The 14,320-nt window shown below is 42.1% G+C and overlaps 1 protein-coding gene and 1 long non-coding RNA gene across 2 annotated transcripts in view; one reads left to right on the forward strand and one right to left on the reverse strand.

Moving 5' to 3' along the window:
* Positions 1 to 2,247: 2,247 nt before the first annotated feature.
* CLVS2 (clavesin 2) overlaps positions 2,248 to 14,320 on the forward strand; it is a 49,937-nt gene continuing 37,864 nt past the window's right edge. The window contains exon 1 of the mRNA XM_034418714.3: positions 2,248 to 4,601. Coding sequence (XP_034274605.1) covers positions 4,213 to 4,601 — 389 coding nt within the window. The 5' untranslated portion in view covers positions 2,248 to 4,212. The remainder of the gene's footprint in view (positions 4,602 to 14,320) is intronic.
* On the reverse strand, positions 5,108 to 7,218 carry LOC117666233 (uncharacterized). The gene is made up of 2 exons (XR_004591693.2): positions 7,090 to 7,218; positions 5,108 to 5,429 (listed from the first exon to the last, which is right to left on the reverse strand). It is a non-coding gene; the product is annotated as an uncharacterized LOC117666233 (long non-coding RNA).

A 14,320-nucleotide genomic window follows, 5' to 3' on the forward strand; every position in this document is an offset into this window, starting at 1 on the left:
TCAGCCAAGTTATGTCGGCTGGCGACATCCAGGGGGAGGGCCTTCTCTGTGGGAGCCCCAGCCCTGTGGAATGAACTGCCCCCGGAAATACGTAAGATCTCCGACCTCCGGGTGTTTCGCTGCGGACTGAAGACCCTGTTGTTCCGCCAGGCTGGGCTATCAATATAATAATTTTAAATTGGGGTATTTTAAATTTTTTGGGGTTTTAAAGTGGCCAAATCTATTTAATTATTTTAATTTTTAATCACTGTTGTGTCTTGTGCTTTTAAATTGGCTGTACACCGCCCCGAGTCCTTCGGGAGAAGGGCGGTATAGAAATAAAATTATTATTATTATTATGATGATGATGATGAGAAGAAGGAGATTGTTCAGGATGATCCCAAACAAAGGGAACTGTTCGATCAGCAGCAGCTGGAGATGATAAATTGAACCACAGGATTATTAATCATCTAATGTCTGTTTTCTTAATGTTTGGCATTAGAACCTTGTAGCTATCTAGTTACAAATCTTACTTAGTAACTAAAGGTAGTCCTTTACTTATGCTGCAATTAGGACTAGAATTTCTGTTGCTAAGCAAGACTGTTATTAAGTGAGTCATGCCCAATTTTATGACCATTGGTACCATTTTGAGTGGTCACTAAACAAATGGTTGTAAATTGAGGATTGCCTGTAGTACAGTTTTTGCCCTTTAAGCATATCTTCAAATTGACATATGTCACTCAAAGGGTAGGGGGGGAAAACTTCCAGGAAGGCAGGTGTGAGCAGAGTCTGAGAATTCTTGCTAAAGCTTTGTATTTTTGCCAAGCAAGATGGCAAAATTGTTGCCGTCTTTTAAATTGTTGTCTATCTTTACCCAACATATCTGGAAGCTTCCTGTCAAATTCCCTTTCTAAAAATTTCTCTCTGCAGCAGAGAGAGCTAATGCTGTACCCAAGAAGTAGCTTTCAGCAAGACCTCATTAGTTTGGCTAAAATATTATGGGCCATCACTATCTCCATTCCTATTTCTTTAATGTTTTTCTTGTTGTAGGAAAGGATGAGAAGGAAAGTAATTAAGGGTAGATAGAAAGTAAACTAACATGCATCAAATTGGGAATATTAAAGGAATATTGGAAGGATGATAAAAAAACTATCTTTAGAAGGAGTTTAAAAATGAATCTAAAATTACAAAAATACAACAAAAAGGTGTATAAGTTATATGATGGAAGAAGCAGGGATATATATAATATATAATGGAATCCAGCGGCATCAGCTTTGGTTAAAAACTTTTCTTCTGGGAATGAACAAAATTTAGGCAGAAAATGTGGATATTTGCTTAATACCTTACTTAATGCATGCAAATATCCTTCTTTTTGTTATTTATTTATTTTATTTATTTATTATCATATTTATATGCCGCTCTTCTCCCGTAGGACTCAGGGCGACTCACAGAATAAAAACAATAAAATTTTGAGATTTCTCAATGTTTTTTCAATGTTTACCACTGTCTTTTATTACTGTAATTCAACAATCAGCTATGCAAATAGGGAGATTGAGAGGGTATTTAAAGAAAATTCAAATTTCCTCTCATTTTATTTCTGGCTTGGCAACAGTCAAACTCACAGCTGAGCTAAAGAGAACAAATCATCTTTGTGCTATAGTTAGATGAACGTGAGGATAAATGCAAAAGTAGCCCACCTTGTCACTAAACCTAGTGTTTGCCTGTACAATGTTTATTTGTAGTATTAGTAGTATATCCTGTGCTTCATTCAGGAGTTTGAGGCAGCATACATAATGCTCCCTCAGCTTGTTCTCTACAACAACCCAGTGAGGTAGGATGGGCTAAAAGAGAGTGGGTAGCCTGGAACTTCAGTCATGTATATAATGGAGGCAGAAGGGGACAAGCAGGGCGAAGTAGATTTTGCTCAATTGTGGTGGCAGTGTGTAGCTTTGCCCCAGATACCATTTCTGAAAGATTAAAAACAAGATGCTGTCAATGGCAGTTTCCCTTGTAATATTTCCACATGTGTTGCTGCTTGGAATCCGGGCAAACAATATATCGCCGGCTTCACAATATTGAATCGGGAAGGGTGAGGGGGGACTCGCTTTTTCTTATTAGAAACGGCACCATAAGATTAATCGACCAGGCCTCGTTTCACCCAATGCCCCAGAACAGCCTTCAGCAACTAAATCTCTCGCAGTTGGGGCATCGCAAACAAATGGGCGGCGGGGGTGCGGGGGGCGTGAGAGTCGATGGGGGCGGGGGCGGGGGCGATTCTGGCGGATGGGTTGATGGTAGAAAGACAAGCGCTCCGCTGATCGAGCAAGAAGCGCCGGAGAAAGCAATGCGGTGGAAGGCCAAGCCGTGGTGGGACTCGGGGGCTATTATTGGAAAACTGCTCTTCTCCCTCCCGCGCTGTTCCGCCGAGGCTTCCCCCTCCCCACATCCCAAACCCAGCCTCCCGAGCCAGAGAGGAAAAGATCGGGCTGGGTAACAACAATGCGAGGGGCTCGGGCGGGGGATTTGATCTGAAGTAACTTGCCCCGGCGGCTGCCGCCCAGGGAGCCTTGATTGACGTAGACCTGCTGGAAGCGGCGCATCCATCACCAGGCTGAGCCACAGCAGAAGTCACCGGCCGCTCCTGCAGGAACACAAAGGCGTGCGGGTAGCTGGGAGGCTCTCGGCTACCGGCGGCCGCCCAGCTTCACCTTTCCTCTGGCAAGTAGCTCTGCATTCCGCCCCCCCCCCCGCCGCCCTCCCCGAAGAGACCGGCGAGGAGGACACGCCGCCTCCACGCCCTGATGCCTGGACCACCATTGCGGAAAGGGGGAAAAGGGGAGCGGACGGGAGAGAAGAGGGGAGCCCTGAGCCCACAGGCCCGTCCTTGATCGATCGGCTGCTCCTTTCTGACCGCCGCTGCCTCTTTTTGCCTCCCATCCGAAGGAGTTGCTGCCTCGGCTGATGGATGCCGGAAGGTGCCGCATTGCCTGGTGTATGTTGGTTGGCTTTTTGGCTGGTAGGCATTACTTGGCTGTTCCTTTTTGTCTCTGAATGCCTTTCTTCCGGCGGATGGCTGGGATCTCCGCGAGGCGACCAGACCTGCTCCTTCAGTGAGTGAAAAGGACCCAGATTTCACCCCCGGCCTCTCCCCGCTCTTTCCCACCCCACCCCCCTTTTCTATAGGCGACGGAGAGGGACAGACGGCAGCCTTGCTGGTACTAGATGAGGTCACTATGTAAGTGGACAAGTGGGTGGAAAGACGTGGTAGAGGAATCCATCCCCTGCTCCGGAGATTAAAAAGCTCTTTTGGGGGAGATGGTATCTGAAGAAGCAGCTAATTGATTAAAAACAATAATCCAATTTACCCAGCTGATCAGCACATGCCTCTTGAACCCTACCACGCATTGATTTTTAAATGCTATACAGGAATGGCTCAGAGAGAGTGAGGGAGGCAGGGGGAAAAAAAAAACATCTTTACTGAAAGGTGGGAATTAGATCGTATTTATTGAAATTGCAGTTCTTTAGCTATTTCAGCAGCGGCAAGGTGAAGATCTCTAATTTGCAGGTAGAAGTGGGTGGGAAATATTAGCGTGTGCCTGTGGTGGAGGGAGTAATTACCTCAATCTCTTCTGCACTCCAGGCAAAGTCACTGTACGGCTGTTTGGCCTTGTTCTGGCTGGCATCATAATGCTGATCTGTATCTGCTGATCAAGGCATTTTATTTTAGTGGGGTGGTGTTGTTTTTTTTGCGCTCACCCGATTGTTTAAACCACAGACTGAATGAGAAGGAGATGCTCTATTCTCTCTACTTGGGCCCTGTCAGAGCCATTATTTCTAGTCATCAACAGGCAATTGCTGCAGAAGGAGAGTAATTGGGTTCAATTATATGTGAGTTATAGTTTTGCTGCAGCTTCAAGCTGTGGACAGATGTTGGAAGGGTGGGATTTGGAGCTGAGAAAGGAGAGCAGAGCAATAGTACAGTATGTGTGTGTGTAGTTAATTGGGGGATGGGAAGGGTAGATTGGAATTGAGGGGCATATATTAATTGAATCATATTAGGCATTAGTGTTGGAGAGATTGGTAGCAAAGAATTACCTAACTTGTTGGATACTAGAAATGGAAGGGAGAGTTTCATAGATCAAAACAAGAGACCGAATTGCAGGCTTTGTGGCAGTTTGGAGGTTTCACCCCTTCTTCTGTACTAGAAGAACCACTATCGGACCAAGTGGCACAATGACTCATTTGCAGGCAGGTCTGTCTCCAGAGACCCTGGAGAAGGCCCGATTGGAACTGAATGAGAACCCAGACACTCTGCACCAAGACATCCAAGAAGTTCGGGACATGGTGATCACCCGACCGGACATTGGCTTTCTACGCACAGATGATGCCTTTATCCTCCGCTTCTTGCGGGCCAGAAAGTTCCAGCATTTTGAAGCGTTTCGCTTGTTGGCCCAATACTTTGAGTATCGTCAGCAGAACCTTGATATGTTCAAGAGCTTCAAAGCCACTGATCCAGGCATCAAGCAAGCACTCAAGGATGGCTTCCCAGGAGGGTTGGCCAACCTTGACCATTATGGCAGGAAGATCCTGGTGCTGTTTGCTGCCAACTGGGACCAAAGCAGGTAAAGGTTTTAACTCATGGGGGGAAGGGGGGGGGTAGGCTAAGATGCTCATCTGAATCCATCGTAGTACTACAGTCTATATGTTTGACATCATCATAATGGGTTCATATCACCTTTGATCTCAATGATATTCCATTCCAAACTTATGATAGGAATAAGAACATTTATTTGATTCTAATGTGCAGGAGCCAAACTGTTATATTTGTAATCTAATTCAGGGGGAAGGAGCTAGATTAATTTTTGAAAAGTTCTTCCCAAACTTGAAATTCTGGCAAAAAACCATGTGCACAGATCAGGTGTGCCTATGGAGCTTCAATCATAAGATGATGGTGAAAACAATGAATGGAAACTGATTTTAATAGAATCTTTCATCTAAAACTTTTTGGGGGGAAGATTGGTTTCTCATCAGTGACTAGTGAGAAGTTCATTCTCAATTACTCAGTTACACTTTCCTGGGACTTGAACAGCAGGTGCTAATGCAATTAGCAATTTGTCCCCTGACCCAATTTGCCAACTATTTGTTTATTCAAAATCTTTCTAACTTGCCCTAGATCCAACTGATTCCAGGCTAATAGACAACAACAGCAATAACATAATATTGAAACAAAAGTACAAGAATAAAAAACAATGGCAATGGCAAATTAAAAGACAACCAAGGATAAAGTTGGCAAGCAATTTAAGACAGTGGACAACAATCCTTGAAACTTCTAATTTGAAGTTGCAATGCTGGTGCCAGTTGGGTATCTCTGAGAAGTTCATTCTTGAATTATTCATTTTTTGATGCATCATATGGTACTTAGAACTGCCCATCTCCTTCATAGAGTGACTCTGGATGGCATACAAATAGTCACAAAAACATAAAAAACTATATATAAACATTACAATAAAACAGTTAAAAAATAAGAATTAAATAATTAAAATTCAAAAGGAAAGGGAAGGACTTCAGAGCCCCATGGCTGCGTGCTCCTGTGTTATCCCCAAGCGAGTTGGCAGAGCCAACTCTTCAAGCATTTCCAAAAGGCCAAGAGGGTGGAGGCCCCCACCTCATCTCTGGGGGAAGAATGTTCCAAAGGGCTGGGGCAATGGCAGAGAAGGCTTTCTTTCTGCCAGTTGAAAATTTTTAACTGGTGGGATCTGCAGCCTACCTTCCCTGCCTGATAGAGTGGGACGGTTCAATATAATGGGCCATAGATGACTTGTCAGGTGATCTGGCCTGTAGGGCTTTAAAAGTCATAACTAGCATCTTGAATTGGATCTGGAAGCAAACTGGCACCCAATGCAGCTTACACAGCAGAGGTGTTACATGCACCATCCTTGGGACGCCCGATATTGCTCATGTGATCGTAATCTGTACCAACTAAAGTCTCCAGGTACTTTTCAAGGGAAGATCCATGTAGAGCACATTTCAGTATTCCAGATAGGAATCAATCAGGGTGTGAGTGACAGAGCAAAGGGCCTGCTTATCGAGGAAGGGCCATAACGGATGCACAAGGTGCAGTTGAGCAAAGATCCTCCTAGCCCCAACTGCCACCTGCTCTTCAAGCAAGAGCTGTGAATCCAAGAGGATGCCGAGATTGTGCACCAGGTCTGCCTGGGTAGTGCAATCCCATCTAAGACCAAAAATGATAAACTCCTAGGTACAGAGGGATTCCTCACCCGCAGCCACTCCATCTGACCAGGGTTCTGCAGAAATCTCTGGTTCCCTATCCAGGCTCCCCACAGCTTCCAGGCATCCCAATTTAGGTCTTGGCCATTGAGACAAGAACAATGTGAGAGAAATAATGTCTTGACAATGTTGTTAACCCATGTTGCTGTTTTCTACTTTTCCAAATGAACTGGGTTTCCCAATGTTTAGCAACCTATAAAATTTGAAGGCAAATTTACGTTTCTTCTTTCTTGGCAGATTCAGTATCAGCTTCTTTACCAGAAAACAGTAATATTAATATACAAGGACTTACCTATGAAACAGAAAAGTGATACGCTCAAACCTGCTTTAATAAAATTTCCATTAATTTTAATGTCCCTCCAACATGATGCATTTTGTGAATGTCACAAAGCCTAAGGTCTGTCCAACTTTGAGTTAAAGAGTTCTGATCCATGAAGAAGACTTTTATGCCATCCTATCCTCACTTCTCATTGATGCATTTTACTTTACTTTCATTTATACTTCCTTGAAGGAGTTCAAGGCAGTATACATGGTTCTCCTCTTTTATTTTTTTACAATAGTCTCTTGAAGTAGGTAAGCACTTGAGGTTGGCTCAAGGTAGCTTGCTACTTGAAATGAAATGGTAAATGTCATGTTTTCCCTCTCCCCCACTTGCTCCCCATCAAGGATCACAATACGCCAGAATGATTGAATTAATTGGGCATTTGTGGGCCATAATGCTTGCTTCTTTCTTCTGAGAGGTCAATACTGTACAATCATAATAAATTAAATGTAGTAACTAACAAACAACATGCTGTCTTTCCTATCAAAAAGAGTCATTACCTGAAAGGATTGTCTGGAGTACCTACAGTAGATACAGAGTCTGTCTTGGAAGACTGAAAGAAAATGAATGTCTCATTTAGGGGTTTCATTACTGGATAGAGAAGCGAGGAAAGTTGCAATGCAGTGAGATAACCCGCCCCTTTTGGACTATATTGTGATGTCACATGCATAGGCAGTAGGGGTGGAGCTTATGGCACAATGCCACGATCAGTGGTGGGATTCAAATAATTTAACAACCAGGTCTCTGCCCTAATGACCAGCTGGGTAGGTGTGGCTCAGTGGTCATGTGACTGTGTGGGCGTGGCCAATTCAACATCACTCACGTCTATGAGTGAAGCGCCTTAGCTGTTACAATGTAATGAGGGTTAACCACAGAGGCAGTTTCTGTAAGCAGGACAATAAAGATTAGGCTAGAAACAACACCAGAATGTTTCCTTCCTGCCTTCCTTACAGGATTAGCCCTGTAAAGTGGAAAAAAACCAAAATAAGATTTCTTTTAACAACCGGTTCTCCCGAATAGGTGCGAACTGGCTGAATCCCACCACTGGCCACGATGTTGTTTTCATCATTCTGACACCTCTTGGCCTCATATCAGTAAAGAAAGTTTCATCGTTCTAGTGAAAACTTCAAGTTCCAGTGCCTGTGGCTGTGATTGGAGTAGTGATATGAAACCAGGACAGTCTAGACCAGGGCTGTCAAATTCCTAGCCCACAGGCCGGATGTGTCACGCGCTGGCCACGCCCCTGCCTAGTTTAGTAAAGGAGGGGAAAAGTCCCAATATGTCATGTGGTGACGATGTGAGTTTGGCACCCCTGTTCTAGACTGATCTTATAGTGTTTACACTGCTCAAATTAAAATTTCTATTGTAACTGCACACAATCCAGATGTTTCTTTATAGAACAGTTGTTCTTTTCTTTTGACCTTGCCTCACTTTATATTGGCATAGCATGGCTTTTGGGTGACCTGAATAGTGTATGAGTTCAAAAATAAGGTTCCACCTCCTCTGAAGTTGTAATCAGAATTAATTACCCCGAATAATGCCCAACTTCAGATGCTGCATTCCTACATGGGACCTTTGTAGCAGGGTAAAACACACGGTATAAAAATAACTGTTGAATTGAACCTTTTCTTAATCATCATCATTTTGCTCAGGGGAATGCAATTGGGCTGCTATTGTACGAAGGGCAAGAAACCATTGTTGACAAAATGCTAGTGGTTTGCACAAGTGTTGCACTCACTTTTGATCTAGTTTCTTGAAAAAGCAAGAACCGTGTCTCAGAGGCACAAAGTCTGCCAATGAAGTATCTTAAAACTGATTATGTGCCATCAAGTTGGTGCTGACTTTTAGTGACCACATAGGTCATCCATTATGATCTGTCCCTGGCCTGGTCTTTCATATCTTCCAGTGATATACACATTGAAGCTTTAACTATCTTAAAATATATTGATGCATTCCCAATAAAACAGTCTGCTAAAACGTAGTTTAGTCATGAGCAAGAGAAAGCTGATGGATTAAAAACAGAAAGGAAACCAGAACCAAAACAAATAAACAAAAAACTCATAGCAGGGAACTGAACTATCAACTCCAAGCAATGTGATTAGACTTCTGTAGTCCTGACAAGTTTAATCTGATTTCTACAGCATTTAGATTTCTTCCTCATGCTGATCCTATATCTGTCTGTCTTGGAATATTAGACAGGTGAAATTAGAGAACATATCATATTGGCTTATTCCTCTGGAATGTCTCCTTTGCTGTGGATGGATATGCTTTAGCAATGCATTTTCAAAGAAAAAGTCAGGTCTACATATGTTAGGGCTTTGCCCTCTTAGCTTACCTGACATAAGTCTCTCCTTTTTTTCCTACATAAGTTGGAACAGCTCAGATGTTTCTGTTCCATCAGTTAACTTTTCCCAGTCTTTTCATGTCTAAGATAAAAGAAATGTGCTTGTCTGTAAATTTATTATGCATGCATAAATGTCTGTTGGGTCATAATTATACTGACGTGACTGTTGATTGTAAAAGAAATAAGAACCATGATATAGACAATCGATTGCTGCCACTATCAGCTTCTCATTTGAATAAGTCCAATTAGCAAATTCCTATTCCAATTAAGTTGGAAATAGATTTTGTAGAACGGTCCTGTCTCTCATAGATTCATACATAAATTGCAGACCATGTCCTTGTGCTAAACATTTAAAATTCAAGTTGAGTGGTAGGGAAAAAAATGTATCTTTGACATGGAAATCTATAAAAACGACACAAGAAATAGAATTCAACAGATTCTGTTTCTCTCATCAATACATCTGTATACTTTAAAAGCACAGCTGGGAATCTTCTAGGCTAAACAAAAATCTTAGAGAACTCTAAGGTGGAGTCCTTGGTGCTTTCTGAGCTTTGGTTGTTTGCTTGCAGATATTTTCATAACCCAATGAGGTAACATCATCAGCACTGATGATATTACATAGTCAGGTAATAAAATATCTGCAAGCAAACAATCAAGTCCATCAAGAACTCCATAGTTCAACAGCGAGCTACATATATTTTCTTCTAAAGAAATCTAAGTAGAAATCCTCACTTACCAAGGTTTATGTGTATAATAGTCACACAGCAGTGCTGTGCAAAGTTTTGATGAGATGCTTTGCTCTAATTGAGACACTCTGTAAGGTTATCATTATATTCTTCCTCGTAACTAGCCAGCCTCAGCAATCCCACTGCTTCGACTGCCGTAATAGTCATGAGCTAGGCAGGCAGTTCAGGCAGGACAGCCCTATCTCGAGATTTCTCATGGGGTCAGATGAGTGTTGTCTCTGCAGTACAAAGTGCCTAAGATAGAACACACCTTCTTCACACAGCCCTATTGCAAAACCCTGAGCAGAATATCCTACAATGTAATGCATCTAGATCAGGGGTGTCAAACTCAATTTCATTGAAGGCCACATCAGGATTGTGTTTGACTTCGGGGGGCTGGGTGGGTGTGGCCAGCTTGATGTCATTTGTGTCGGGGGCACCTGTGGTGGCCTGGACAGGGCTGGGGGGATCCTCCTGCAGCCCTCTGTCAGCGAAAATGGAACTTGTGGCCTTCCTGGGCTCCATTCTTGCTGGCAGAGGCACCACAGGCTGGTCCTTCGCTGTTTCCAGGGTGGCCCCGCAGGCCAGATCTAAGGCCGGATCCAGCCTCCGGGGCCTTGAGTTTGACACCTCTGATCTAGATGCTTCTCTTAACCATTTGTCCCACGTGATTGGAGAAGTCTATGCTTGCTTGCAGTATGATTGCTTAGTTCTTAAACCAAAACTATCAGTGCATGGTGTGAGAAAAAAATTTGTTTATCAGTTGGTTTGTTGCAGTGATTGACACTGATTTAAGGGCTGAGGAGGAACAATTGGCCCAAAGTCACTCAGCTGACTTCAGCGTTTAAGGGAGGACTAAAAAATGGTCTTCCTTGCTCCTATTGCACCACTTTAACCACCATACCATGTTGACTCTCAGCTGTCTACATCAGTGGTGGGTTGCTACCAGTTCTTCCTGGATCGGGCGAACCAGTAGCGGCGGTGGTGGGAAGCTCTGCCCACTCACCTGGACATCTCTGCGCATGCGCAGAGGCGTTGTGCATGAGCGTGCAAGCGCCCACAAGCAAACCAGTAGCGACAGATTTGAAAACCACTACTGGTCTACATCTCTATACAGTAGATAGAACACAGAAAGAGTATAATAAGTTATTTGAGATGAATGGTTCTGCTGGTGGGTAGCTTTAGTCCTAATGCTATTTCTGAAGAGAAAAATGGGTGCTGCTACTCAGGAGAATTTCTTTCACTCATTTTCTAACTTCAGTTAAAAGTTCTATGGAAAAGTAATAGACCATATAGTTTAGTGGGATCAGTATCTAGTTCAAAAGCCTTGCTGTTTTATTCCCTCCATGCAAAAATTTCATTCACTGATAAGATGAATAATAAATTCAATTAAGAATAATAATAAAGGTTAGGGTTAGTCTTTAGCCCCATTTCCACATGCCAGGTGTTCAGTGAGAAATATGAAAGGGGGTTTCTGTGTGAGTAAAGTTGTAGATGAGCACACAATTCAGACTCATGGTGCAAATCCATAAACCTCTCCTTTCCTCTTGCTGCTGAAAGGAAGAATGCTGCTGCCTCCTATTTTTCCCACAACCCTGTGAGGTAGGTTGGGCTGAGACTTGATAGAAATAAGTACTTGTTATTCTATTCCCAAGAGTAAAGATAAATAACACTAACATTACTAAAAGAGATTGATTTAAAGAAGTAAAATAAGGACATTCTAAACCCTTGATGGTGAACCTATGGCACGCTTGCCACACGTGGCACGCAGAGCCCTCTCTGCGGGCACGCAAGCCATCACCCCAGCTCAGCTCCACCCTGCATGTGCACGCGCCTCCCGCCGGCCAGCTGGGTTTCAGGTCTCTGCCGCACATGCACGGGGTACATGTGGGAGACGCGCACACATGCACAGGGCCTCCACATATGCAAGGGTCGCCGTGCATGCGCAGAGGTGCACACGGGAGGGAGGGTTAGATGTGCACGTGTGGGGGGGTCGCGTGTGGGGGTTGTGCACACATTTCATTATAGGTGTGCGTGTGTGCTTTTGGCACTCGGTAGCAAAAAGGTTAGCCATCACTGTTCTAAACCAACTAGATTCTATGTTTAATCCCAGTTTGGAATTTAATCTGCCATTGAACAGAACTATGAAATCTAACAAAGGCTATCTGTTAAATGTTCTCATTTTTCCATTTGTATTGACATAACCTCATACTCCATCAATATAAATAATTCATAGTATAGTTGCACAGTTCTCTACATGCCTTTTCTGGAGTAAATTCTGCTGTGAGAATTTCAATAAGATTTACTGAACGTATGAAATGTCTGTAAAATTGCCCCTTGTATGAAATTTCATTTAAACCCACTTTGAATTTTGGAACTGAAAGAGGAACATTTTGCTTAATACTACATTTCCAGTTTGGTAATTGTATCTGTTTTCTTAAGGCATAAAGACTTTTAGAAATGGCATAAACAGAGGTTTTCTAACAGCATGTATACATAGGGGCATTAGACACTGTTAAATAAAGCAGAAATCCTAGATTATTCTTTAGGCATTAGTGATACACCATCAGGTTTACAGTGCGACCCAGGAGACGCTGTATGAAAGCTAAGTTTCACTGAAGTCAGCCGGATTTAATTTAGAGATTAATTTTGTTGATTGTTAGCACTAATCTTCTACATATTACTGCAAAGTCACGGTTCCCATTTTATCTTTTCACCCCTGGATATCTGCTACCACTTCTCTGACCAGATTTGAAGGAGGCAAAAACAGAATATAATTGTTCTACACTATGAACATTGTATTTTATCTAGCGCACTGTAGAGCTCACCTAGTGAGAACTTCTTTGGTAACATTTTCATATGATCTGATATGGAAAAATGCTGAATGCTTATTTTCAACATATTGAAACGGTAATTGAGAAATGCAGAAGAAAACATTCCAAACCTATTTCTTAGGTAAAGGAAAGAACCCCTACTGTAAAAAAAGCTGTTTTTAAGGATGCGAAACTGGTTTTCTAATAGTTTTCTTGGCAATATTCTATTTTGTTAGACATGGTACATGATATTACTAAATTATAAATCTGATAGTTGATTAAAATAAATACATTGATTGACGTTTTTGTAGATGGGTAAAACTATGACCAATGCTCAATTTTTATTAAGCTAGGTTGAAGGACCTGGATAAGAGCTCTGAACTGAGGTCTGGAGAAAAATTTTCAAGGACATTTCCCTTATTCCTGTTCGTGTGCAATATGCTAAATAAGTGGGGGGGTTTTGTTTCAAATTTATGCTACTTCTGTACATCTTGCTTACTGTAACTGAATTCACGAAAGTTAGTGGGTCAGATTGAACTAAGACTTGGATGTGAGAGGACAAGGAATTCTGGAGATATAAATTAAACTGGGAAGTTAAAAAATACATTGGGAGAATGTAGTGACAAACCACTTCCATAATATTGCCCCAAAATGTAATCATACAAAGTCAACATGTAGAGCTCTTTAATTTACTTTATTTAAAAGCATTCCATTTAGTATATTAGTTTTAGTTGTTTTGAAAACCAGACCACAGGGTTTTCAAATTCAGACTTAGAAACACTGAAAGCAAAATGAGGCGTTTCTTAAAATGGAAGCTCTGAAATTTTGTTAAACTTAAATATGTGGAAAGCTCTGTTATGAAAACTCCAGAACAGGCATGCATTTCAAGTCCTTAAGGTCTACTTCAAAATAGGTATATATTGTGATTCCGTGTTCAGTCAGAAAAATATAATGAAATCTGTCAGAAGATTGTGGAGGAACTTCAATTTTATATCTGCCTCCCACCACCACCTCTGTCCCTGTGCTGTCACCATAAATAACAATAAGGATGATTGGTTTCACATCTATCCATATCAATAAATGTTGTATATTACAGATCTACAATGAGTATGAAATAAACTTTTTTGTAAATAGTTCATCACTGGGCAAAGATTTTAATGCAGCTATTTTTATCATAATTTATTCTAGGCTGCCATTTTCATAATAAAATCGACCATTACAGTACCTATGATTACAGAATTGTAATCGTAGGTATTGCAATGGTCGATTTTATTATGAAAATAGCAACCTAGAATAAATTATGATGAAAGTAGCTGCATTAAAATCTTTGCCCAGTGATCAAAGACCACACACACACACACACACACACACACACACACACACACACACACGTGTATATATATGTATGGCTAGTCTAGAGAATACCACATTCATATATGTACAGTATGTCATATGGCTAGTCTAATGAAAAGAAGAACTAGCAGTGACATGATAGCAGTTTTCCAATATTTGAAGGTCTGCCACAAAGAAGAGGGAGTCAAGCTATACTCCAAAGCATCTGAAGGCAGGGCAAGAAGCAGTGGATGGAAACTAATCAAGGAGAGAAGCAACCTAAAACTAAGGAGAAACTTCCTAACAGTGGAACAGCTTGCTCTCAGAAGTTGTCCATGCTTCATCACTGGAGGCTTTTAAGAAGAGACTGGACAGCCACTTGCCTGAAATGGTATAGCAGGGTTGTCAAACTGGCGGCCCTTGGGCCGGATGTGTCACGCACAAGCCAAGCCCACCCCGGCTCCACAAAGGTAAAAAACGGTGTGATACATCGTGATACATCACATGAAGCAATCGA

This window comes from Pantherophis guttatus, chromosome 1, assembly GCF_059756535.1.
Source record: "Pantherophis guttatus breed Tessera chromosome 1, ASM5975653v1, whole genome shotgun sequence".
NCBI lineage: Eukaryota > Metazoa > Chordata > Lepidosauria > Squamata > Colubridae > Pantherophis > Pantherophis guttatus.